The 27,997-nt window shown below is 38.5% G+C and overlaps 1 protein-coding gene across 1 annotated transcript in view; it reads right to left on the bottom strand.

Annotated features, from left to right (window-relative positions):
• Nucleotides 1–27,997, bottom strand: part of CNTNAP2 (contactin associated protein 2) — a 1,969,961-nt gene that overhangs the window by 1,105,919 nt on the left and 836,045 nt on the right. The window contains exon 4 of the mRNA XM_060633381.3: nt 23,830–23,977. Within this exon, the coding sequence (XP_060489364.1) occupies nt 23,830–23,977 (148 nt within the window). The remainder of the gene's footprint in view (nt 1–23,829; nt 23,978–27,997) is intronic.

The raw sequence follows: 27,997 nt of genomic DNA, 5'->3' as shown, positions 1-27,997 counted from the left end.
GGTTGAAGCAATAGACCCTCTCCTTCCTGTTGCCCCTAAAAAAGCAAGCAACCAAGAGTTCTACAACTACAAAGAAACGATTTCTGCCAACAGCACTTGAGCTTGCAAGAGAAACCAAGGTCTCAGATGAGAACACAGTCTAGGCTAACACTTTGACTGCAGTGTTGTGGGAGCCCAAGCAGAGGACTCAGGTAAGCCATACCCAGACACCTCATCTATGCAAATGGTGAAATAATAAATGTACCTCCTTTAAGCCATGAAGTTTGTGGTCATTTGTTTTGCTGCATAGAAAACCAAGAACAGAAAGGGAAAAGAGTCTAAAGTATCTCGAGGGCACTAGATGAGCTTGGCAATGAGCTGAGAAGACTTCATAACTTATCTAAATTATATGCTAATTAGCTTGATTGTAGTGATCAATTCTCACATGTACATATATCAAATCATTAAGCTGTATACATTAAATACGTACAATTTTTATTCATCAATTATACCTCAATAAAACTGAAAAAATAAATGTTTGCTACTTTAGGCTGTTGAGTAAAAGATAATAAAAAAATCAGGCTCATTTCAATTCTTCTCTTTTTACCAATATAGATTTTTTTTTCATCTTTTAGGATGAGGAAGTTAAAGTTTAAGTAATTTTTTAGACTAAATAGTTTTCCCAAAGTGTTGGATCTAAGACTTGTATTCTGAAGAGACTTTAGATGATCTCTTTTATGTGGACACACAAATTATGTAGGATGGACTGTTTTGATTGTCACTGTGACCTTACAAATACTGTAGCACAGTAATGAAAAAAATCGTGAAAAAATACCATTATTTACAGTAATATATAGTTCTTGACCAGTAGCAGATCTGGTATAACATGTAATCTTCTAAATAAAAAAGGAAGTAAGTACCCACCATGGTTGCTGTTAGAGACAGTGAAGTTATTTAATTATTTCTGACATTTTTCTTCTTAACTATTCTGTCACTATCATGAGGTTACATACTCTGCTCAAATTCAGTTTCTAGGAAAAACTAGTTAGAGTGTATGAGAACATATGCACTTATCAGTCTTTCATTGGCAATGGCTACAGCAAAAATTTTAGGAAACCCAGAATCTCCCGTAACGATTAAATAAAATGAATATAAATCCAAGAGGTCAGAAATTTTTTTTTACCAGACACATCTAAAAGGCAAAAACAATTTCAACATGATATGCTGTTCAGTTCTAAAATAAGGGAAGCAAGCCCATCTAGAAGATGACTTCAGCTGACCGTGAGCACTGAAAGGTAGCAATCTGCTGTTACTTAGACTATTCTAAACCCAATTTTGGCAACCAAATTTGAATTTGAATTTTTTTAATGCTTATTTATTTTTGAGAGAGAAAAAGAGCATGAGCAGGGGAGGGGCAGAGAGAGAGGGAGACACATAGAATCTGAAGCAGGTTCCAGGCTCTGAGCTGTCAGCACAGAGCCCGTTGCGGGGCTCGAATTCACAGACTGTGAGATCGTGACCTGAACAGAACTCGGATGCTTAGTTCAACAGACTGAGCCACCCAGGTGCCCCACAGAGGTGAGATTTTAAATCCTCTAATCCCTTGGCTGTCCTGAACAGACAGAACTGAATGGAATATCTCAGACCTGGCAATGATCTGCTAAAAGTTAACCATCTAGAGACATCTTCCGTTTCATTTAAAGAATTGTCATGGATCATTGAGATTTTTTTTCTCTCCTCTACTCAAGTAATAGGTCAACGTGACCTTTGTTGCCTTGGAGTATTTGTACATCAAGCTCCAGCTGCAGATGTCAGATTTTTGCTCTCAGACTTCTGAATTAACTTGTAATGTTCTCCCTTGCAAAACTTCTTTTCCCACTTTAATTTTGCTTTGGAGTCTGGAAAGTACCTCTGAAAAATCAGAGTCAGGACTATGACAACTAACTTCCTTCATTTTCTGGAAGACTCCTGATTTAATATTCACTAAAACCTAAGTGAAATGTAATCATTTCCACCTTTAAAAAAATCAACTTAAAAAATGAACGCCTATAGGGGCACCTGGGTGGCTCAGTTGGTTAAGCATCGGGCTCCAGCTCAGGTCATGATAGCATCGTTCCTGAGTTTGAGCTCCCTATTGGTGCTTAGGATTCTCTCTCTCTCTCTCTCTCTCTCTCTCTCTCTCTCCCTCCCTCTCTCTCTTCCCCTCCCCCATTTGCACTTTCTCTCTGAAAATAAAATAAACTTAAAAAAAATGAGCGCCTATAAAAAACAGTTCATGTCTTCAAGAAACTGATAACATATTTGGAGAATATACTAATAAGGCATAATTAGCTTCTGATGATAGTATATGATAAGGAGCAAAATTAACATAAAAGTGATGTGATCCATGTGTCAGACTGGTGGGTTCAATTCTGCATCTGCTACTAACCAGCAAGTTTGCAAAGAATAAATCGCAGCCGCTCTATTTCACTCACCTGGTGTTTAAGTAAGAGTTGTTAAAAATCATTGTAAATTGTATATCAGATTTGTACTTCCTCTATTTCTTTAATAGAACTAACGGGCTCATACTGAGACCACATTTGTCTTTGGACAATTTGATCTCATTCTTAACCAATCTATTTCCTGACTTGGAACACAAAATGTGCTCTAAGTGAGGATTCAAAGGGCTGTCATCTATTTAACAATTACCATGTACCAGGCATTTTTTATTGAACTCTCCAATTAATACTTCCACTAGTAAAGCATAGATAGTCTCATATTCACCTTATAAATAAGGTGATTTTGGAAGGGATCCATGACTTGTCCAAGGTTTCACAGCAAATAAGACAGCAGCTGGCTTTGGACAAGACTCTAGGAGAGTAGGTTTCTCCTTTTGTGCCTTTGAACCCCATCTCAGCAGCAAGTCTTTCCTTAGGAAGCAGAAATCGGAAGAAAACTTTATACAGGACAAGTTTCCTTAATTACTGAGACATTCGAGGGTCCAATATGTTATTTTTCATTTTGGCAGATTAGACATCTTCACAGACTTCCTTTTTAAGAAATATGAGTTCTTGAAATTTTACAAAATTGATGTGGGATTCAAAAGGTTGTATTTACAGATTTTTTTTTGTTTCTCTAGATTAAAATAAGTCAGTCAGATGTAAAGATTTTATCAATATCTAAGAAAGGATTTGTTAGCTAAAGAGTTGTTAAAGATGGGGAGAATAATTTTCCATTCACTACAGACCTTTCTTCATTTTTCTTTATTTGGGGATATTTTGGCATTTAATAGGCTCTTCTCTTATTAACTATTTTGTAAGTTCTTAAGGAAAAATACTCATAGGCACTGTTGGCTGGATATGGGTAAGGGGGTAGGAAGGAGAGGAAAGTGGCAGGTGAGCACTGAAGAGAATCCAAGCAGCATTCACCTTCTGTGAAGAATGCCATGCAAAGCGCAGGGAAAATGTCAGATCCATACAGAACAGTGAGGTCAGTCAGAGGATTCTTCCACATCAGTTAGCACTTGAGACGCGACCCTTTTAACAACAAATAGCTCTTGTCATAAGTGGAGAGGTTTTCGCGGCAGAATGCGTCCTGCATGGTAGCGTCCTCTGCATGTGTGTCTACCTGTGTCTGCATGTATATTTTTCTTCATAACGGGTAGAATAATTTTATGAACTAGTTGTCATGAGAATTCTGATACATCAGTTTGGTTGGTGTTTGAACTTTAATAATCTTTGCTTAATAAGCTCACTCAATACACCATTACTAACAATACTGCAAAATTAAAAAACTAAACTGACACATTAAATGGCATGTTGACACCTTAACACAGACAACATGAGTACAGTAGTCCCCCCTTATCCATGGGGACACGTGTGCAATCCCCCCATGGACCCTGAAACAGCAGGCAGTACCCAACCCCATATATAAAACTACGTATTTTTTTCCTATGTGGATATGCCTGTATTAAAGTTGAATTTACAGATTTGGCACAGTAACAGATTAACAACAACTACTAATAAAATAGGACAGGTGTAACAACATAGTGTCATGAATTGCAATGAAAGTCATGTGAACACGATCCCTCTGCGTCTCTACCAGTATCTCATCGTGCTGGACTCATCCTTGTTCTGGGGATGACAGGAGATGCTAAGATGCCTACGTGAGGAGACAAAGTGCGGGGAATGACAGCACTGTGATATTGTCATGTAGTGTTAGGCTACTGGATGACCTGAGGAAGTGCCCGGAGAACCTTCTGCTTCTGACGTGTGGCTGACCCCGGGGAGCTGACACTGTGGAGAAGGGGGGAAGGGTTACTGTATTGCTACTTAGTATGTCCTTTCAAACGCATAAGCGTTTTATTTAAAATCACTAAAGGACATCTGCTACAGATTGAGAGCAGTGTTAGGAACAGACATGCTCTGTATTAATTTTAATGCCCCCGTCTTTCTTTCCACCTGTCACTTCTCTACATCTTTATCTACAGTTACCGTAATTTTCAGGGCACCCGGGTGGCTCTGGCAGTTAAGCCTCTGACTCTCGGTTTCGGCTCGGGTCATGATCTCACAGTTCATGAGACTGAGCCCCACTCTGGGCTCTGTGCTGCCAGTGTGGAGCCTGCTTGGGATTCTCTCTCTCCCTCTGTCTCTGCCCCTCCCCTGCTTACTTTCTGTCTCAAAATAAATAAACCTAAAAAAAAATGTTACTGTAATTTGCAACTTACACACTTCTTCCTCTCCTGTGAAATTAAAATAATCATGCAGATATTCTGAGAAATCAAAACTGTGATATAACAATATTTCTCATGATTTTGATGGCAATTCTTTACAAATATGTCTATTTTTAATTATTTATTGCCAACGGAATCCTAATTAGATATTCTGCCTTCCATCCAGATTCTCACATGACTTAATTCACTACATAAAGGTAGCTTAAGGATGAATATACTAGACTTCACTGGGCTCAATATACTATTTCATAGCTCCCCTGAGTTTGTAACAATCCTTTTCGTTTTCCAGAAAAACTGAGTATGACATTGATTCCTCACCCTGAACTGTCACTAAAATTCCCATGTGTGTAAAGGACCCCCGACTGTATCCCATGCCTATGGTTGCATAATTATTTTCTGATGTAAACTGCTGAGCAATTAGTTTTTTCTTCCAAACCTTCTATATATTTCATGAATATTCTTTCAAAACTATTTCCATAATATCTACTATTCATAAAGCAGAATGCTGAGGCCAAACACCTAGCTACTGATCAAATTTTAACAGAAATGAATACACACATGTTAACTTTGATATAATATATAATACAAGACAACGGGACAGAACCCTGTACTAAAACCAGTTCCTGTATGGTTCTGCCACCTGTTCCTTATGGGTTGGTCTCAGAAAAAGTCATTTATCTCTTTCAGGGACCTCTTAGGTCCTCACCTACAAACTTAAGGTCTGGTCTAGACCATACCCCAGAGGGCTGCCACCTGTAAACATTTCCTGGCTCCATGACTCCTATATTTTACTCTTCTTTCGTTTCAATCATTTCAGACAATCTTTTTTCTAAGTACTGGAAATTACATTCTGATACGAAGGCAGCTTCTTCTAGGAAATGATTATTACTCTGTATGAACATTAAGACTCATTTTTGATGCTTAATTAATGTGGAAGGCATGTTTCCTTATGAAGTTAAGAACAGATGTTGGATAATAAAATTCATCTCAGAGCTGAGAACCTAAGAAATAAATGAACAGTTACTAAATAATCTTATGTGCTATCAAGGAGTAGTAGGAAATGTGAAAAACAGCAACAATGATAATAATGGCTAATATATTTGTGACTGTTTACCTTAAGCCAGCCATTGTGCTTTAGCACTTTGGATTTATTACCTCATTTAATCCCCATGATAAATCTGTGGAGTGAGCATTATTACTCCCATTTTGAGGTGGCAGAAAGGAGGATTTGGAAAGCTTGAACAATCATCTCAAATCACCCATTAAACAAACTTGGCATTTACTTTAGATTTTACCGAAAGAGCCATCTCCTTTCATTGTATCATACTGCTTAACATAAAGGATAATGTCACATCAAAATACGGTTAACCCAAATGCTCCCTATATATGCATATTGTGTTCAAAACTTAAAACTGACGTTGTGAATCAAATTTTTGCAAATGAATGCTGAATATGTCGAAGACATACAAAATCACCCAAGTCTTTATGCAATATTAGAGACTAATGAAAACACAAATTACTTTATTTGAAAATTGATGGTCTATAGTTTAAAATAGAAAAAAGGTATCATTTTGCTTAAGATATACTTGTAACCCTTATAATCTAAAGAATATGCTTTCTAGATTGTTTTTCACTATAAACAATATATTTATTCTTCAAATTATTACTAATCTAAGTATTCTATACAATATTCAAAGATAAATTTTAAAATAGAAATCACAAGAGTACAGAGGTATTATACTGCTCCTTTTCATATATAATTAAAAATACAGATTTTAGGTACTTTTTATGATATAATTAATTCTATACATACTATAATGAACAGTTTTGTTATTAGAAATCTGAACACTAAGTAAATTAGTTAAATCAGCTAGCTTTACATACTCTTCCGATATAGTAACTGGTTGCTCTTTTGAAGTAATGATTTATTGGTAGACCATCCAACAGGTTCCCAATTGATTCAAATGCCTAGTAGTACCAGAGAAACAGCAGAGAGCCACTGAGCTTGGGGGAAGGGAGATGTGGACAGGAAGACAATAAATATCAGGGACAGATAAGTGTGTACATGTTCAATAACACTGAGTAAGACCCTCCAATGGAATGACAACAAGATATACTAAAATTCCCCCAAAGAACATCAGGATGGGAGCTTGAAATTCAAATTGTTAATAAAGGAATGATAACTTTCATACACACCTGAATTTATAAATTGAGATTTAGATCTTGCATGCATTTCAAACTGTGTCTGGTTATAGTAATTTTTGATAGTAATACAGTTTGATATAGTTATAGGATGTAGGTAATGCAGAAAAGAATGCAAGAGAAAATTAGTTATCCATAATACCACTTCTTAGATGGGGCGCCTGGGTGGCTCAGCTGGTTCAGCGTCCAACAACAGCTCAGGTCGTGATCTCCAGGTTTGTGAATTTGAGCCCCGGGTCAGGCTCTGTGCTGACAGCTAGGAGCCTGGAGCGTGCTTTAGATTCTGCGTGTGTGTCTCTCTCTGCCCTTCCTCGCTTGTGCTTGCTCTCTTTCTCAAAACTAAACATGAAAAAAAGTTTTTAAAAAGAAATAATAGGGTTAGCACTCTGATGTGGTTTTTATACTCCTTTTAATTTTTTAATTTTTTTTTTACCAACTGGTAAATGAAAGAGAGACTGTTTATATAAACAATTTTATATTCTGCTTTTCTCTACCTAATTCCATCTCATTTTTCTTGCCATTAAAAACTCTTCACACTTTCGTAGTGGCTGCACAAATAGTTCATTCAACCATTTCTTCTTGTCACAGCCCTCAAGGAACTACTTGTAAAAAAAATTGTTTATTTTTGAGTCAGAGAACCTGCACACTGTGCACACGAGCAGGGGAGGGGCAGAGTGATAGGGAGACAGAGGATCCAAAGTGGGCTCTGTAGAGCCCAACATGGAGGGGGGGAGGGGGCAGACCCACTGTGGAGCTCAAACTCACACCCATGAGATCATGACCCGAGCTGAAGTTCTCAAGACCTGAGCTGAAGTCCAATGCTTACCCAACTGAGCCACCCAGGTGCCCTGTCAAGGAAGTACTTTACTGTTGTGCTTTTTTAATGTTTGTTTATTTTTGGGGGGGGGGGGAGAGAGAATGAGCAGGAGAGACACAGAGAGAGAGGGAGACACAGAATCCAAAGCAGGCTCCAGGCTCTGGGCTGTCAGCACAGATCCTGACATGGGGCTCGAACCCATGAACCATGAGACCATGATCTGAGCCAAAGTTGGACGTTTAACAGATTGAGCCACCCACATACCCCAAAAGAACTAATTTTACAAAAAGTCGGGCAGAAAAGAATCCACATTTTCCTTTTCCAATTGTTCTACTGGATGCAGTGGGGAACAGGCAATCAATCAATAAACAAACAAACAAACAAACAAACAAACCAAATACATCATTATCCTGGTGTTTAATGCTCACTAGCTGAATGAGTAAATAAAAACTTACTCAGTCGTCAGTTTTCTCATTGATAAAATGGGGACAATAATAGTTCCCAACTCAGCAGTTTAAGAGAATTAAATAAAGCACTGAGCATAGTATCTGACACATCACCTATGGTGAGTAAATGTTGAATACTCTAGCTATATAAATATTATTATTACTATCCTCCATGTGGATCAATTTTGCTCTGGTTTTACGCTGCCTCCAGGAGGTAACATGCTTTGGTGGGAAAAAAAAGGCTAGACTGACAGCATGTGATATATAGGTAAGTTATTTTACTTCTTCAAACGTTGGTATTCTCATCTACAAAATGAGGACACCACCACCTATTTTGTATAATGTCTGCATTACAGACATAAGCCAAACACATTCAATAAATGGTAGCTATTTCTCACCTTCTAGATACAATATTTCTATCAGATATATTTATAACTCAAATTAATGAAATTTAACCTAAACAAATGGTAGCTTAGTTAATAAAATCACCCTCTTCTTTCTTACTTGAAAAGCACCATTGGGGCACCTCGGTGGCTCAGGTGGTTAAGGTTCCAACTTTGGCTCAGATTATGATCTCACGGTTTGTGAGTTTGAGCCCCATGTAGGGCTCTGTGCTGACAGCTCAGAGCCTGGAGCTTGCTTCAGATTCTGCGTCTCCCACTCTCTCTGCCTCTCCCCTGCTCATACTCTATGTGTCTCTCTTTCTCTCAAAAATAAATAAACATTAAAAATTTTTAAAAATTAAAAAAAGCACTGTGGAAATACTAGCATACTGAATTTTGAAATGTGATCCCAGTACATCATGGAAAATATCACAGTTAAAAGCATTCCCAGGGCTCCTAGCTGGATCAGTCAGTAGAGCATAGGACTCTTGATATTGGGTCGTCAATTCAAGTCCCATGCTGGTCATAGAGCTTACATAAAAATAAGTAAAATTGTCTAAGAAAAAAAAAAAGTCCTTGATACTTAAGAAAAAGCATTCCCATTATTTATTTTCCCCTCAAAAAAGGGATCAAATTCTCTACACACACATAGACACACACACACACACACACACACACACACACACACACACACACACACTGATTTTGAGGTTAAGATTACTACAAAGTGAGCCATGTGAACCAGAATGAAACTGTCTCAAGTTATCCAAATAGCTCTGACTTGGTCAATTCAATTTAAAGCAATAAAAAACCAGCCAAACCAATTTAATGACATCACCCACTGGAACGAGTGAACCTCTAAATAGAACATAGTTTATACTATCTACATATTATATTCTACTTTGTATATCTCTGAATAAACATGATCAAGATGATACAATGACTTTATCCTTAAAATCCAAAGAACATTCAATTGTATTCTATCATTCCATTTCTTACCAGAGCCCCATGAGTTAGGGAGGGGGAAAGGCATGGCGTTTCATATGCATTGGACAGGTCTGAGTCAGATTACTCAACATATTCACCAGGTCATGTGGTTTCACATGGTGGTACCTAGTCAATGAAAGTGTTGTGAAAAAATGCAAAACCAGGCCTTCCTTCTCTCCCTAATAGTAGGCCTAGAGCTCCTTGCAGAAGAAGCTGAGAAGAAATGGAGCAAAGCTTTATTTGACATATTTATCTCCTCTCTTTTAGAGAAAATCAGCCTTCATATTATACACCGTGAATGTCGATATTTCTCAAATCTGAATGGAGTGTGCTAAACAAATATGAATTTGTATTCTAGTAGCAAAGCACATTTGATACCGTTTCTATTGTTTTTAACTGTCTATTGGCAAATGCAAAATGCAAAGCAACAATTATATAAATAATATTCAGCCTAAACTGTGTGGAGGGAGGATCCAGTCAATCTTATCTCAATCCCAAACTTAAATTCACATGAAAGAAAATGTAAAATTATCCCCCGAAAAAAATACAGATCCTAGCTGGTCCTAGCTGAAAAAAAAAATGGTATTAACTATGGCAAAGTACTGACCAATTGGCAACTAAAAAAAAACAGCTTGTATTTTTAAAATGTGGGAAAAAATCTGCAAAAGGCACAGATAAAAGATACAAGTGTTCAAGGGGTCATTTTTCTTGCAATATTTCTGCTGATAAGGTGATATAGGAGTGTTTCTGTCTGCAGCATATACACCGGGGATCTACCTCTAGAAGCATACTGTAATACCATGGTTATCACCCTTCTCACTATAAAGTCTTGGGACATCTCAGCATGCAGGAGACACTTTCTGCACATAGCAGGCACTAAAATACAGATTAAACAAAAACTAAATTGCTTCTTACAGTGTGTCTATTTTCTTTATTTTATAGTGCCCAACAATTTAACAATCCAATTACCAAGTGACAAGTGCGATCTCCACAAGCAGTTCTCACCCAGGGGCAATGCTGTCCCCCACAGCAGACATGTTTTAACGTCTGGTGTCAATTTTTGTTGTCACTCCTGAACAAGGAGTGATGTATGACGAGCATCTAATGGGCAGAGGCCAGTGATGCTGCTGAAGACTCTATACGGAACGGGACGGGACATCCTCTTGCCCCCATGGCCAACAATGAATGTTCTCACCAAAAACATCGCCATAGCCAAAGTATAAAATATGATTTGTTTTAAAACATTCTTTTATTGTAGAAAGAACAAGAATAGAGAATAAAAAAAGAACGAGTGGCACAAATTACAAAAACAGGAGATGGGGTGATTTAGAGTTATTTATGGAAGGTCATGTAAGAGATGTGGGAGACGGTCACTACACTGCATGGCTGGTGGACGGTCCAGAATGACTTTACACTGTTGGGTGACAGAAGAACAAACACAATGCATTTTCTAGTCATCCCACGATCTTGAATTCAGAAAACCTCCTTTGTACAATGGTTCTAAATTAATTTGTGTATGTTTTCCCTTAAAAACTGCTGAAAAAAAGCTCATCTGAAGAATGAACTGAAACCCCCTGTTCCATTCTACCCCTTGGATATGCTTCTGCACCTCTCGCTGGGGTTTGCTATGACTGAACTTGCTCTTTGATTGCGAACTTTAGTATTGGCAAATGTAATTTATTTTTTGATCAACAAAAAGCATTCCTGTAATAGATGGTCACAACTTGTCTAAATTTGGAGTACACTTTAATCAGAGGTGCTGTTAAACCAACTGTGCTGCTCAGAGTCAAACACTTAGAGTGAGTGACCTCAGTCATATTGTCACCTGGTCCTCGGCAGCACAGAAAACCTTGTAAAATGATTTGAGGAAAGGAATGATCGTTTAGATATAAGCACAATGCCATAGGAAAGAGGATTCTCCCCACTCCCAATTATAACATTTGCATTTTAAAGCAAGTATAAGAAGCCACTTGCCCAGTCTCTAAATTCCTTCTGTAGCATACATAAATACAGCTGACACAGCAACTTTAAAATAGTACAAAACCCCTAAATATCTGATAAATAGTAGGTTGACAGCAGGGAAGAAAAAATGTTGCAGGAGGCTTTACATGCTGTCTATTTGACTAAGGCTAGTAATTAATACAATCCATGTAGAGAGATTAAGATCAGATGAGCACATCAGATTTATACAAATAAAGGTCTTAACCTAAAGCTCAATTTTACCAATAATTTCAAGAACCATCCATCACAAGGCTGGGTGGGATGAAGCCTAAAATTAAGGCCCAGTATTATGTGTATTCTGACATCTGAGAAAAGTCCGGAGCGTCTCCAATGGTCTGACTGCAAGTTCCCCCTACAACTAACTATGCTCCTGGGGAAAAGGTCCCCTAGCCAAAAACCTTCCCTTATTCTCAGGATCAGGCATAGTTTCCGCTTATTCTTGAACATTTAGGTCGTGAAACACCTCCCTTCAACACCTCAGTGATCACCTAGCTCATGAGTTATTTTCCAGGGAGTTATGTTCATAAATCCGGAGAAGCTAAGTGTGTTTAGTTTGCCATAAACATCCTGAAACAGGTTCGTAACAGGAATGCTCAACACATTCCACCGATAAGAGCTTTCCTCCTAGAAAAGTTAATTATTTGGGAGTGCAGGGGGCACATTTATCAGAACGTTTACAAAGAGATTGGTCCAAGGGACCTGCCCCCTTCCCTAGGATCATTCTCTCATTAACTGGGAGTGAAATGGAACAGAGGGCAGGGGTAGGCTCTTCAACTCCTCCCCATCCACCAAAATGAGCATGAAAGACTAAAAAAGATGAATACGACACTATTTGGAGCTTAAGAAAATATTACATATATATATTCCAATGAGAACCGGAGTCTAAAAAAATTGTGATAATTTTTTCAAGTCTAGGTATAAAAAATCTGATACTAGTCTAAAAGGAATAAAGTTATTAAATGTTTTAAAATGAGTGATATTTAATTTTTAAAAAATATACCCAAATAATTTGCATTGCTAGAAGGTTTAAGTCAGCATACTAAATGATTATTTTATTATATTGTTACTTTTAATTTATGAGGGTGATAACTGCCGTCTTAAATATTTGCTTTTTTCTCCCTAGCTAAGCTAATTTAAATAGGTGATAATTAAGACTAACAACTCAAGAGTAAAAGCTAATAAAAGAATCTCTTAGTGTATATTTGCAATATTTTAAATTTTACTTCTTTCCTCACATTACTCAGGAATTATAAGTGAAACACTGATGGACTATATAACTGTGATTTTAACTTGCATATTCTTTGCAAGTATGGATTAACATATACGTAAATGGTAGTTAAAATATCTCAGGAGCTGACGTTCCTGGAGGAAGCACACCGAGGTTGAAAAACTTTCTGTACCAAAATGCGAGAAAGCTTGAGCTGTGTTATTTGCAAGCTGTCCTCAAATGAGTGTGTTATGATGACCAGTCCTTCAAATTCCCGTATTGGACATGTGGGATGTACAAAAGTGTTGATATTTTTCTTGCTGAATATCTCCTCCTATATGTTCTTATAGTGAAAACTGTGGGCCAATTTTTATAGTCTTTAGAATCTACAAAATAATATTTTCTGTAGGCCATGACTATGACTATAGAAAGTCCTTGTGGATGGAGAAGAAAAGAATTAGCCAGAAGAGAGAGGTATCAAATGACAGGAAAGGAGCAATGCTTCAGATTTTTATGCAGCGTTTCTAGGTATGCAATTAACTCACTTATGCAACTCACATAACCCTGTGGATTTTGGTTTCCTCATTAGTAAAATAAGGGATTGGGCTGGGAGGTCTCTTGGGAACTTTTTAAAGTTCTTGTGCAGTATACATGTGACTCTTTGTATTAATCAAAATACCTTATTTGTAAACCATGCTGAAGCGTGGTTATTTTTCATTATTTTCTTCTAATCTTCAACCAGTTATCGTAATATGTGTACGCTTTGGTTTAAATATGTATTTTTCTTGGAAAATTATTTTATGAAGAGAATTCTCAACTAATATTCACAATGAAAAATAAATCCACTCTTTTTTCACAATTGAAGTATACTGTTACTCCTAATTCAGAACTGCAAACAGGTACGATTATATGTTATTCTCTGTCAATAATTTTGGTTTACTTTAAATCAACACTGTTGATTTTATATGTGAGCTTTGAAAATTCTTGAGAGTATTTTAAATTTATATTTTTGTAGTAAGCAATACAATGTAAATCTAACTCTAAATCAATGACTAAGTAAATATTTCTCCAAAATATGAACTAGCAGTCATGTGTGACTGTCTTGTATCTAAGGAGAAACTTACTTACACTTACCATGTTTTCTCATTGAATAGACTTTTAGAAAGTAACTGCCTCCCAAGTAAAAGAAACTATACTGAAAAGAAACAACCAAATGCTGATCGCATGCATCTCCACAGACATGAAAAATGAGAACGCAATTCTTTGTTTTTCATGCCATAAATTTCCATTCAACGCAAATGTCACCCTCAAATTCCAATCCAGGAATGAGACCCACCGAGTATTTATCAGACTATTTATTATATAAAATGATAATTTATTATCTTTAATATCTATACCTTTGAATTTACATTGCTCAGTAAGTAAAAACCATAACACAAATGATCTCAAAAATATTTTCCACCTGCTACGATAAGCATCAGTCACTGCATTATCACCATGAAGTGAGACCCAATTAGATATAGAGGGATAACCTTTCTGTTACAAAGCATTCCAATTCCAGTTTGAAATGCAAACTACTTTTCAAAGAACTAAAGAATACACGTGCTTGAATCTAAGTTCCATTTTTCTTAATGGCAAGAACACATATCAAAGTTATTTTTTGTCTACCTGAACACACATTTAGGAACACAGCATGTCCTGCATACATAACATACTACCGTGGCAATTATAATTATCTCTTTACCCTGTGTAACTTGACTTTGATAGCTGTTGAATCTATTTTTACATTGATTTGTTTTTATTTTCACATGAATCTGGATATAAAGTTCAAATTAACTAATAAGAGTGGGGTATTTTTCCTCTGATGATAAGCAATTTATGTATTTATAATTTATGAAGGAGCCTCATGAAATTGTGGTTTAAAATAATCTTAACTAGAAATAACACAAGGTCTCAAAACTTTTAAATTAGAAAAAGAAATACTAAGGGGTGCCTGGATGACTCAGTCAGTTGAGCATCTGACTCTTGATTTCGGCTTGGGTCGTGATCTCCTGGTTCATGACATTAAGCCCTGTGTTGGGCTCTGCGTGGACAGCATGGAGCCTTCTTGGGATTCTCTGTCTCTGCCCCTCCCCTGCTCACACTCTCTCTCTCTCTCTCAAAATAAATAAATAAACGTTTAAAAAAAAAAAGAAAAACAAATACTAAATCCTTTGTTTTATTTGACTCTTTGGAACATTTATGAATACAGCACCATTCAACAGGATACAACAGGATCATACCCTGCTCAACTAATCTATCCAGCATCAAAGAATAATCAATTTTCACTGAGGGAGTAAGTTAGGTCTGCATCATTTACATCTGATAATAGTTCAGTTCAGCAAACATGACTTGTGTAGAGTCTGCTAATGGACAAGATGCCAATAATGAATAAGATAACAGTGTCTGGCCTCTCCCCCAGTACCTCATAGTCTGCTATATTTTAGAATGCTTTGATAAATATTTCATTGGAGATATTCACATAGTATAATGTGAGCAAAAAAAAAATACGATTCACTCTGGAAATTCAGAGAAATCTTCTTGTTTTTAGTATTTATACTTATTTTTGAGAAAGAGCATGCGAGCGAGCAGGGGAGGGGCAGAGAGAGAGGGAGAGGATCCCAAGCAGGATCCATGCCGTCAGCCCAGAGCCTGATGTGGGCTTCAAACTCACAAACTGTGAGATCACAACCTGAGCCGAAATCAAGAGTTGGATGCTTAACCAACTGAGCCACCCATGTGCCCCCAGAGAAGTCTTCTTGTTGAAAATTGCATCTCAACTAAATCCTGGAAGATAAGAAAGTGAGGAGGTGATGGGGTGCCTGGGTGTCTCAGTCAGTTGAGCATCTGACTTTGGCTCAGGCCATGATCCCACTGTCCATGAGTTTGAGCCCCATGTAAGGCTCTGTGCTGACAGCTCGGAGCCTGGAGCCTCCCTCAGATTCTGTGTTTCCCTCTGTCTCTGTCTCTTTCCCACTCACGCGTTCTCTCTCTCAAAAATAAAATAAAAACATTTAAAAAAATAAAAAAAATAAACTGAGGGGGTGAAGAATGGAGAGGGCTTTGCAGTCAGAGACGACATGTTGGAAGAAGGCAGGTTAAAGAAACAGGGCATGTAGTAGGAAACAGGAGTAGTCTGTATTACTGGAGCATGAATTACAACACAGAGGGAGATAAGGCTGCAGAGGTACTAGGAAGGGCACTGTATTTCAAGCTAACACCTTGGACTTTATAGGCAATGGAGCATCATTAAAGTGTTTCAACCACAGGTGTGATACAGTCAGATTTGCATTTCAGATTTAAAATTAGCAAAATCTCGACAAATAGAATTCAATAAATGCTAATGGGATTGATGAGCCTGTGTCACAATTTATTGATCCCCAAGCAACATAAAAAATCTTTTATTCTGTGTGTGTGTGTGTGTGTGTGTGTGTGTGTACGTGTGTGTGTATGTGTGTGTGAAGAACACAAAATACAAGTAACTGAGGTCCTTTTATATTATGCAAAATCAAATATTTAATTTAAATAGGAAAACATGGGTAGACTTCCAGAACTGCTTATTTATTTCTCTGCTGAGCTAAACTGATCTGGATAGAAACTGTTCCCAATTTTAATGAATACACATGTTCTCCCAAAATTCATATCCACCCAAAAACTCAAAACATGGTCTTTATTTGGAAACAGGGTCTCTGCAGATATAATTAGCTACTTTAAGATTACGTCATACTGATTCAGGTGGCTGTTAAATCCAATGAGTGGTATCCTTACACCAGGGCCATGTGAAGGTACAAAGACACTGACACACAGGGAGGAACACTATTTCAAAGTGGAGGCAGACACTGGAATAATGCACCACCGGGTCAAGGAGCACCAAGGATTCCCAGCAACCACCACAACTTGGAGATGCATGAGACGGTTTCTCCCCTTGAGCCTGCCCTCAGAAGGAGTCACCTCGGCTAACACCTTGATGTCCAACTTCTGCCTTCCAGATCTGTGACAGAAGTAAGCCCAGCTGTCTTACACCACAGTTTGTGGATCTAGGCAACTGACGCGCATGCACATGACAGCACCTCTGGCCTGGGCAGCATGGGAACTGGGAGAGTCAGCTGCGGTCCCTGTAAGAGGATGACCTCATTTGCCCAGCAGGAAAAGGACAAAACACTGTCCGTCTCTTTGGATTTGGCTTCTCTTACCCCTTTCTCCTGCTTTTTCTGGTGCTTACTTTCCACCATGATTCGCACTGGGCGATATATCTAGGCTTTATGAATGATTCATCGAAAGTGAAGGCATATATAAAAATTAGTTTAGCTGTGTATGTCTCTTGGCTTCCCAAGGCACTGACCTCACTCTTAGGAAGACTGGTCAAAAGCTAATACAGGATTTGTCACCAAAAATGTTCACTGCTTCAATCAGTACGCTGTGTGGGGCTCTTGTAAAACGAATGTTTGAGCACTGCAGCCATAAATGGTTTTTAAAAATTGTGAGAGTGAGACTTCTCCCTTCTGCTTCATGTGGTCCCTCTGGTATAGGCAAGATGAGCATCGGTGTGTTGGGAGAAGGCTTACTGAGTGACAAGACGTGGGGAATATTACTCCGTTTGAAAAATAACAGCATGCACTTGTTTCAACTCAACTTGAGGGACAACTGAATGGAGAAGGAGCAGAATGATTTACAAGAAGTTTAGAGTCATTGAAGTTGGAACTCATGTTACCCTCAAGACAAGTCAGGAAACAAAACCTCAGCAGAAGCCCTAAAGGCTTCAAAGTAGTGGCCTGGAACTAAAACCTTGTCCACCTGGAGCAGAGTGAACGTTTCATTTGCAACCCTGAGAAGTGTCTAATTCCTCAGATGACAAAGTGAGCACGGAGGAAGTGCACTGGGGGGCGATGAGAGGCACGGGGGGGAGTACAGTGGGTGCCCTCCAACAGAGACAGTGCTCATACGGAGATTTCTCCCTGTCTAGTTCTGCTGGCAAACTTTAAGATACAGGAAGCATAACCCCATTCCCTAACCTGGAACTTTAAGACAGACCTCAGATAAATCCTCTAAGGGGTTGCTAGAAAGATGAGAGAATGCATTTCTCTCCCACAGGAGCGATCAAAGCCTAGTTTTTCCTTGCCGGGACCCCAGCATACACAGTTCTGCTACGCTTAATGGGGAAAAATGGAAGGGTGTATCTGACGGACATTTCCACCATTCTTTTTCTCATTGAAAACCCAAAGTTTTTAAGAGTCTCTTATGCTTTGGCTCTCTCCCTCTCTAACCTCTTTTTTTTTTTTCTTCCCCTCCCCCATGGACTAGAGTCAACAAGTTATATTTTAAAATTCTTCGGGACTGTGTGATGGGTGCCCGCCTTGTATTTTAAAAAGCTACAACACTGTGTAATTGGTGCCCACCATTTCCAACTGCCACCCTTTGCAACCCAATTGGTCAATACAGCCTTTATAAGACATTCCCAAAGCTTGTTCAGGGCCAGACTTTTGGGACCTGTTGTATTTCCCTGTCTGGCCCAGCCATAATAAACTTGTTTTGATCCTGAAAAAAAAAAAAAAAAAAGAAAACCCAAAGTTGTTGACACATAGTTCCCTAAGCTTTATATATATATATATATATATATATATATATATATATATATATATATACACACACACATACATACATATATGGCCATCTTTTTTTTAAACATTTTTTTAATGTTTATTTATTTTTGAGAGGCAGAAACAGAGCGTGAGCAGGAGAGGGGCAGAGGGAGAGGGAGACACAGACTCTGAAGCAGGCTCCAGGCTCCAAGCTGTCGGCCCAGAGCCCGACGCGGGGCTTGAACTCAGGAACGACGAGATCATGACCTGAGCTGAAGTCGGACACTTAACCGACTGAGCCACCCAGGCGCCCCTAGAAGGCCATCTTCTAAAGGCCCACACTGGCCTGAATTCCACTACAGGTAAATTTAAATCATAATACCTTTGGGAAAGCTCTCCATCACAAATAGCTTTAACACATATTTTTATTATAAACATGTATTTTTCTTGGAAAAGAGATAAACACAATATGCATTCTTCAAAAATAGACAAAAAATAATCTGATCTGGACATGAGTTAGGAAAATGGCCCAGTTAGGGATCTGGTGAGAGAAATGACTAGTCATCAACTTTCTGACAATAAAGACAGCTTCCAGGGTGATTAAATCGATGTTTTCCAAACTAAGGGAAAAATTAGACAATGACATTTAAAAATGAATGTTATCGATACTTTAAACTATAAAAGGACTTGAAAGAAAATAGTAACATACAGACGTTTTGGTTCTTCTAATCTACACCATCCAATATAGTAGCCAGCAGTTACACTATTTAAATTCAAATTTAAATAAATTAAAATTAAATACAATTTAACATGTAGTTTCTCAGTTGTCTGAGCTACATTTCAAGTGCTCAACAGGCAAACTTGAGCAGTGGCCTCCAGCAGGTCAAGGACATTTCTGTCTTTGCCTGAAGTTCTCCTGAAGAGCATTACTCTAGAACTATTTTCATACCTTTTTCCCCCCCATACTGGTATTGATGCTGGTATAGTTTCCTGCCCCTGTTGTAACAGGAGCGTTATAGGAGGCTAGGAGTCCCAAATCAGTTTCACTGGATTCAAATCAGTGTGTCAGCAAGACCTGAATTCCACCAGAGGCTCCAGGGGAGTATCTGTTCCTTCCCTTTTCCAGCTTTTGGTGGCTTCTGACATTCCTTGACTTACAACCGTATCACTGGATCTGTGCCTCTGTGGTCACAATGCAGCCATTTTCCTATCTGTGAATTCTCCCTCTGTCCACCTCTCATGAGGACAGAACCCACTGCTTTAGAACCCACCTGGATAATGCAGGGCAATCTCCCCTTGTCTCAATAATTAACTTAATCATATCTACAAACACAATATAACATTTACGGTTCCAGGGATGAGTAACTCCTATCTCTGGGGCCATTATCCAATTTACTTCAACCTACTACAGTGGTATTTTTAAACTTCTATTTTACTTTATTTTATTTTATGCTGCCGATTCATCATTTACTCCACTGGCATCTATTGGTATGATGTTAGTACAGTTTCCTAAAGTGGCAGACCCCTCTCCCTCCCCTGCCACAGAGGGACTTAACACTGGAAAAATCTAGCTTCCTATTTAGCTTCAGGTATTTTCCCCCTTCCCATCTTGTGATTTCCAGAGCCCTCACCAGATGGAAAAGCCCATAATAGCACTAGCACACGACTTTACAGATCCACTTGCCATGATTATAGTACATGCCCTCATGTTTTAGGCCACACCCAGGTCAGCGCACTATTTACCTTTGGGCAAGCTGCATTTGCCCTTACTTTGAGTTCTAAAGTAACCCCACTGATGGTGTTGGTTTTAAAATAATTTTATGGGGCTCCTGGGTGGCCCAGTGGGAAAAGCATCCGACTTCAGCTCAGGTCACGATCTTGCAGTTTGTGAGTTCAAGCCCTGCGTCAGGCTCTGTGCTGACAGCTCGGAGCCTGGAGCCTGCTTTGGACTCTGTGTCTCCCCCTCTCTCTGCCCATCCCATGCTCATGCTCCGTCTGTCTCTGTCTCTCAATGATAAATAAATGTTAAAAAAAAATGTAAATGATTAATTTTAGGGGTACCTGGGTGGTTCAGTTGGTTGAGTGTCCGACCTCAGCTCAGGCCATGATCTCTCAGTTCATGGGTCCAAGCCCCATATCAGGCTCTGTGTTGGCAGCACAGAGCCTGCTTGGGATTCTCTCTACCTGTCCCCCACATTCGTGCTCTCTCTTTGTTTCTTAAAATAAACTTGGAATGGAATGGAATGGAATGGAATGGAACAATTATTTGTAAAGGCAACCATTTCAATTTTTTTTAGATATTTAGATACATTTCTAGAGACTGTAACAAGAATGAAATTTTAAAAAGAGAGCTGGCTGTAAGAACTACTCAGAGCAATGAGAAGATAGATCAATAAGAAGAAACCCAATAGAAACATGGGCAAAATTCTCCAATAAACACTTCAAAAAGAGGGCCTATAGATGACCAACAGGCATAACCTCTTTAAAAACCAGGCAAGTGTTCCCTAAAACCACAATGAGATAAAATAACACCCACCAGAATGGCTAAGACTTTCAAATCAATAAAAAGTGCAGGAATTTGTGAAGCAACAGCAACACTAGGACATCGGTCGTGGAAGTCTGAACTGACACAACCGCTTCAGGAAAAAATTTGTCATGATTGACACAAGTTAAAGCACACAGATATCCTAACTTAGCATTACCTATTCCTAAGTCGACACCCATGAGGAATGTTTACAGCAATCTGACCCAAATGGCCAAAAACTGGAAACAATTCATATGTTCATCAACATAAAATGAGTAAGTGTAGAATATTCACACAATAGAGTAACAGTACTAATGAATACCAACAGATCCCTCACATGACAGCGTGGCTAATTCTCACAATTACTGTCTTGAACAAAGTAAGTCAGGTGAGAAACAGTGTGTACTTTAAGGTTCCATTTGGCTCAGCTGGTTGAGCGTCTGACTCTTGGTTTCAGCTCAGGTCATCATCTCACAGTTCGTGGGTTTGAGCCCCGAGACAAGGTCTGTGCTGACAGCACGAAGCCTGCTTGGGATTCTCTCTCTCCCCCTCTCTCTGCCCCTCACCAGCTTGCGCGCGCTCACTCGCGCTCGCTCCCTCTTTCTCTCTCAAAATAAATACACAAACTTAAAAAAACAGCAGTAACCGCAGGGGGCGGTTGTGGGGTATCCATTCGATGCTTTCATTGACTTGGTGATGGCGGCCCAGGTGTTCATTTTGTCGGAATTACGAGGCAGGGAAAGAGGCAGCGGTAGTGAGCCCTGGCACCACACGCACCACACCAGCCGGTTTTCCGCTCAGCTCTGTCATGCTGGCTTAAGTGACCTTTCACCTCCGCTATTCTTACCCCAAACACTATTCCTACACTAACTGTTCCCCTTTGTCTCTCATATCACGTTTTCCTTACTCACTGTTGTATTACTAACATTCAGCACATTTCATGACACATAAAAAGTGCTCAATAAATAATTATTAATAAAATAAATTACACACATCATGGTTCCCATGAAGAGTGTTACATATTTTTCATTTACCAAAAGCTGAGCATGCTGCTTAGAAAATCCGTCGTGTAGAGAAAAATTTCACATTTTGTTGTGGCTTTCCCAATGTGCTGACAGTCAGAAAATGTGTGAATACAGGGTTCTGTGTCCATAATACCCAGACACACAAATAAAAAACCCAAATTTATGTTAGGGCTCATTTTAGCTCCTCCTGGCAGGTTAAATCTTCCTCCTGAAGAGCCACATTCTCCTGAAGAACTAAATCCATATGTCTCTCCATTCATTGTATTTGCTATGCTAAAGTGATGCATGACCAAATAAAATAAACAAGTAGGGAATTTTTTCAATGATCTCCACGGCCCCTGTGCAGCAACCAGTTCAGTTTGCACATAATGATGTTGCCCATGAATAAATAAATAGGATTTGGTCATCACCACGGCTACCATTTTCACCAATCTCTGTGACTAATTCTTACAGAGGTAAAGGCTTTATGTGTATTTTATTATAAACCACCAAACGTTGGTTAATTTCAAAAAGCCTGCCCAAGAGGACACCTGCCGTCTTCTGGTTACAGTGAGCTTTTATTTTTCTGGATCGATAGGAAGGGGTAGGAGAGTCTAACAGGAGACTCCTTGCATGAGGCTAATATCCCAATTCCCCATTCCGTCCCTATCCAGCATTCCTCTTCCCCCAGGGGTAAGAGGGGAAAAACAACTTCCTAGGAGGGGGAAATATTTCACCAGAGAATTCATATTTTAAAGCCAGTGTTTGCAAATCATGTATTTGCAGACTGAACTCCCTAGCTAGTGGCCTCAAAACAGCTCAAACGATCTTTAAAGTAATTCTGTGTTGGCAAGGCCTTCATAGAAGCAAATAAGCAAAGATAAATCTTCTGTGATGAACCCAGCATCAACCTCGGTCCCAAAGAAGCTCCACAGATCAAGTTTCAAAGAAACAAAAGTCACAGTGAGGAAGATGAGGAAGCCCGAAGATAGGGAGAGGCAGATAAGAAGGCTATCGGAGAAGAAAGAAATGAAGGAGGAGGAGGAGGAGGAGGAAATCAGCAAAATGAGTAAAAGAGAGACAACAGAACCACAATCTCCAAAATCCACATATTACAATCACTAGATCTATTCATCTATCTATATTTATATAACGTGTGTGTGTATACACACACACACACACACACACGTATATGCATTTATAAAATATAAATAAAAAGTTTAGAATATTTACAAAATACAAAAAAAGTTTAAAACATAATTAAAGGACAAGTATTGTTTTAGGTGACCGAGTCAATTTTTATTTTTTTAAGCATTTATTTAGACATTTCGTGTTTAATTAAAAATTTATTTAAATGTTTATTTAAACATTATTAAAACATTAATGTTTGCTGAAACATTAAAGAAAATTTTTTTGACCTGCGTCAAAATCAAGAGTTGGACGCTTAACTGACAGAGCCACCCAGGCGTCCCCAAGTCAATTTTTAAATGAAGCAAATAAAACTTATAGACATGTAAAATATCAGTGACATTAAAACTTACTGGTTAGCTTTAAAATAGTAAAAGGTGTAACCGAAGACAAGTGGCAGGAAGTTCTCGAGAATGTATCCAAAATCCATCGCAAATTATCAAAATGATGGATAATACTGCAAGTTTCTGCTTCTTAAATATTTCATAAGACTTTGGGCAACTTAATTAATAAGCTTTGCCATTTAGTCTACTAAACAAAAATCAATTCCCGAATCCTTTGTTTAAGGTATTTTTTATACGCCTGTTTGTGTAAAAATGTAAAGATATATTTTAACATACAAATAACCTTGCATATTATTCATATACAAAACGAGGGAGTTTACCGTCAGAGAAAGCAAGTCATGTGAAATAATCAAAAATAAACAAATTACTAAGTCAATGAAGATGACAAAATCAACCGCGAATTCCAAAAGGTACTCACAGTAAGAACAGCCATAGACCTCAATTCTGAGCCCAATGCGGCCTTCTCCGTTCCAGTCCAGAGGCACTATGCGCACATAGCGGGCAATGACCACGTGCTGCAAATCATGCCGTACCACGCCGTCAGAATTGATGTTCCCAGGAAATGCCTGGAAAAAAAGGAAAGGGGTTAAAAAAAAGGAAGGGAAAACATACTCTGGAAACAACCACGTTTTCTGTGCGCTAAAATAAACTTCCATTTTCTTATCCAATGGCAGGATTTTATATTTTCTACGATCGCCAATTTGAAAAAACTACTATACCCCCTTTATCTGAAAACAAGTCCAGTTTTAAATGGGAAGTAGGCCCAAATTTCCACGGGCCGTTTCAAAGGAGAAAATACACATGTATGAGAAGAATGAAACACTATATGGTACCCAATGCAGTATCCAGTAAACATTTAAATTATGAGTGCTAATAGTCTGCATTTCATTGCAAACTATTTTTCAGACTCCAACCATATTTCTTGCTGCCTAAAAATCTTCTCTGCATTACCCTCCCGTGGCACCATTAGAAATGTGAAAATTTTCTCAATATCGGTTATATAAAAAGAACAGCTGAACATGCCATGCAAGTGGCCACGGTTTTCTACCTTTTATTGGCATAAACACATTAATAGAATTTACAAGTTGATCAGAAATGTGTTCATTCCAGTTTTACTCATTGACAGAGGATTCTATCAAAAAAGTGATTTCCCGGGGCACCTGGGTGGCTCAGCTGGTTAAGCATCTGACTCTTGGTTTCAGCTCAGGTCATGGTCTCACATTTTGTGAGCTCGAGCCCCCTTCGGGCTCCATGCTGACAGTGCAGAGCCTGCTTGCAATTCTCTCTCTCCCTCTCTTTTTCTGTCCCTCCCCCACTCGCTCTCTCTGTCCTTCTTGAAATGGATAAAGATAAAAATATTAAAAAAAAAAAAACAACCTCTATTCCACAGTAATTATAGAGAAGATAATACAGGCAACATAAGATGTCTAGAGCCATAGACACTACACTCAAAATGATCACAATCTAATAATAGGGAAAACATCAATTTATAAAATTATAATTCAAGGAAGATTTAAAGCAAGAGACCATCATAATTGAGAAGACGTAAGTCAAATAAATGAGAAATAGATGTTTGTGCCATTTCAAATATCAGGTGTTTTAATTTCGTACATATAATCTAGCTGTCCCTATATATTGAGTTTTTGTAATTGTGCATGCCGCATGACATCCTCTTTTATATTTGTTTATATGATCTCTTAAACACTGAAATAAAAATTTTAAATACAAAACTTCCCTTTTTTACAAAAAATTAAAACATAAGTACCGTATTACATTACTAATCTGTTGTACTTTGACCTGAGGTTTTTGAATGACTTCTATACAAAAACAGAAATTTTACCTTTTAAAAAACGATTTTGTAACAATTTTTTGCATACATAAAAGTGATAAGTAGCAAAGAAAGACACGTTTTTGACAAAAAGTACATAGTAGCTTTGAAACAGGAGGTTCCGGTTTACTTTCGCACACACAGCACAACTGACTCAATTTGTAGTTACAGGGTTTGTTACCTGATCGGTACTCTTCAGTCACACTCCTGGCCTCCAAAACACAAAAAGTGCAATGCAAGACCTAGTGATGTAGGACGCATACTGAAAGATTTCTTCAGGATTTAAGCTATTTTGTCTAACATTTAGATGTCCCAACAATCTGCACGAGGGGTAATATTTGGTCTAACACACACAGATGAACGCGGTGAAAACTGGATGGTCTTCAGGGATGTTCTCGTGTTCTCCTGGGCTTTCCTTATCCTAGCTGTGTCTACCATTGCCTTTTCAGAATGGCCACACCTTCCCTCAAGCCTTCACTGCACATTATTTGAGCTTTATGTCAGGACTGTTAACGCTTAGGTAGGGCATCTTCTTTGTATCTTGCTGACAAAATTTGATCAAGAAATACAGTAAAGGGGTAGGTATCTATTCTCGCCCTTCTCAGCAACCTTCTTTTGAGTGACAGCATCTAGCTTTTCTCAAAAATGTTGTCTGCTGTGTACTCTTAATCCACCACAATCAGGAGGAGCAGAGGCCACACTATAGCCCCAGGGTGGGCCCCCAACTTTATGAGACTTCATTTTAACACGTGTGGCAGAATGATTCATTCATACATGCGTTCATTTACTGATCCATTCACTTATTCATTTACTTAGAAAAAGGCTAAGAGCCACGATGGACAATATATTGTTGAAATCACTGGGGTTACAGAAGTAAACAACACAGAGTTTCAGTTCTCATGGTATTTGTTATTAAAGTACATAGTGGGGCGGCAAATAAATAATACAGAATGAATACACACACACACACACACACACACACACACACACACACATTCATTCGACACTAAGTTGCATTATATGTATATGTTGGTACATATTAAATTACATGCATAGGGGAAAGAAAAGCCAGAAATGCAGATGCCCTGAGCATACTTTGCATGTTCTGGGGACAGGAAGGAAACCAGTGCTTTTGGAGCACGGTCAAGAAAGGAAGAACAGGGTAGAAGATGTTGGAGAGGTGGAGGCCAGAGCAAGGAGGGCCTGTAAGCCATGATAACGTTGTGTATTTCACTTTAAGCGTACTGGAAGGAAATCCATCAGAGAGTTTCAAGCAAAAAAGTTACACAACTTAGGGGCACCTGGGTGACTCAGTTGGTTAAGCGTCTGGCTCTTCATTTTGGCTCAGGTCATGATCTCATGGTTCATGAGTTCAAGCCCCCGCATCAGGCTCTGTGCTGTCAGCATGGAGCCTGCTTTGGATCCTGTCTCCCCCTCTTGCGCTCCTCCTCTCCCACTCTCTCTCTCAAAAATAAACTATTTTTTTTAAACTTACACATCTTATAACTGTTAAGAGCATGGCCACTAACATCCCCCTCCCTGAATAAAGTGAAGTTCCCAAGAGAACAGAAGACAATAGCATAATGCAATAAATAGAATAGTAGTGGATGGAATGATGTGGTGACAAAAACTCCCAAGGACTGGGGTGGTTCAGGAAGAAGGGAGGAACGGGGGTGTGGAGGTGAGTCCTGAGAGAAGAGACAGGACGCTTACTACAATCTGGATCCCAAATGAGCCACATGGGAGAGGAGGAAACAAAACAAAACACAGAACTACTGGGAACTGGCTCTCCTTCCATAAAGGCCCTGCTGGTCATCTTGCTATTATAAAGGGATGGACGTCAGAAAAAGACAAAGCAGGCACATCTGCGGAAACAACATATCAGCCTCTAAATCCAGAACGTGCTGAAGGAAACCCCTGGGCATTTTGATTCTTTGCCTTGTTTCCTCATTTTTTCTGATTTTTGTTTTTTAAGCAACTGAATAAATACCGACAAATACAAAGATATTTGAATGGAAAGATAATTAGTGAAGATTTAGATAAACTGCATTTAAGACTTCACTATCACACTGAAAGGTCAAGAGAATTTGAGACATTTAAGACAGTGCTGTTTTACTGAAGGTGAGCTTCACAGAGAGGGCACATTTATTATTTATGAACAAATGCGTATCCTATGGTATTTTCTTCAGTGTTCACATCATCAGTAAACTGGGATTTTTTTGCACTTCTTTTCATTTCCAAGCATATAGACATTCAAGACATTATTTTAACTGAAGTCTCAAACATGTCAAAAGAGTGCCCATGTTACCCATCACTGCCTTGATATAAAGGCATAAATATATGTGAAATGTCTCCTTTCATACAGCAGCATTTGGAAAAGTTAAGAAACATCAGAAGAGACGCAACCATTGATTTAATAAAAACAACATCTAATCCTTATGTATCACTTTAGTATTTAAAGGATGCTAGTGCATACTGCATTGTTGGGGCCACATGGAAACTCTTCAGTTTGGGAGGGCTGCTATTTTTTTCAAATCAGGAAACTCAGTCTCAGAGATGTTACTGGATGTCGAATAACTAACAAAGTAACAATCATCATGCCCATGCTGACTTTTGTTTGAGAATCACATTTTCAGCTGGGAATAAAGGTTTTCTAGTTAGGCACAACATGTTTTATTTTTAATATTTAATACTGCATATTTGTAAATACCAAATTTAAGGTTTCATAGATAATTTTTACACCACGTTTTGGATGCAC

The sequence above is a fragment of the Panthera onca genome, chromosome A2, assembly GCF_046562875.1.
Source record: "Panthera onca isolate mPanOnc1 chromosome A2, mPanOnc1 haplotype 2, whole genome shotgun sequence".
Taxonomy (NCBI): Eukaryota; Metazoa; Chordata; class Mammalia; order Carnivora; family Felidae; genus Panthera; species Panthera onca.
The sequence above is the reverse complement of the archived record's forward strand: the minus strand, read 5'-3'. Positions and strand labels throughout refer to the sequence as shown.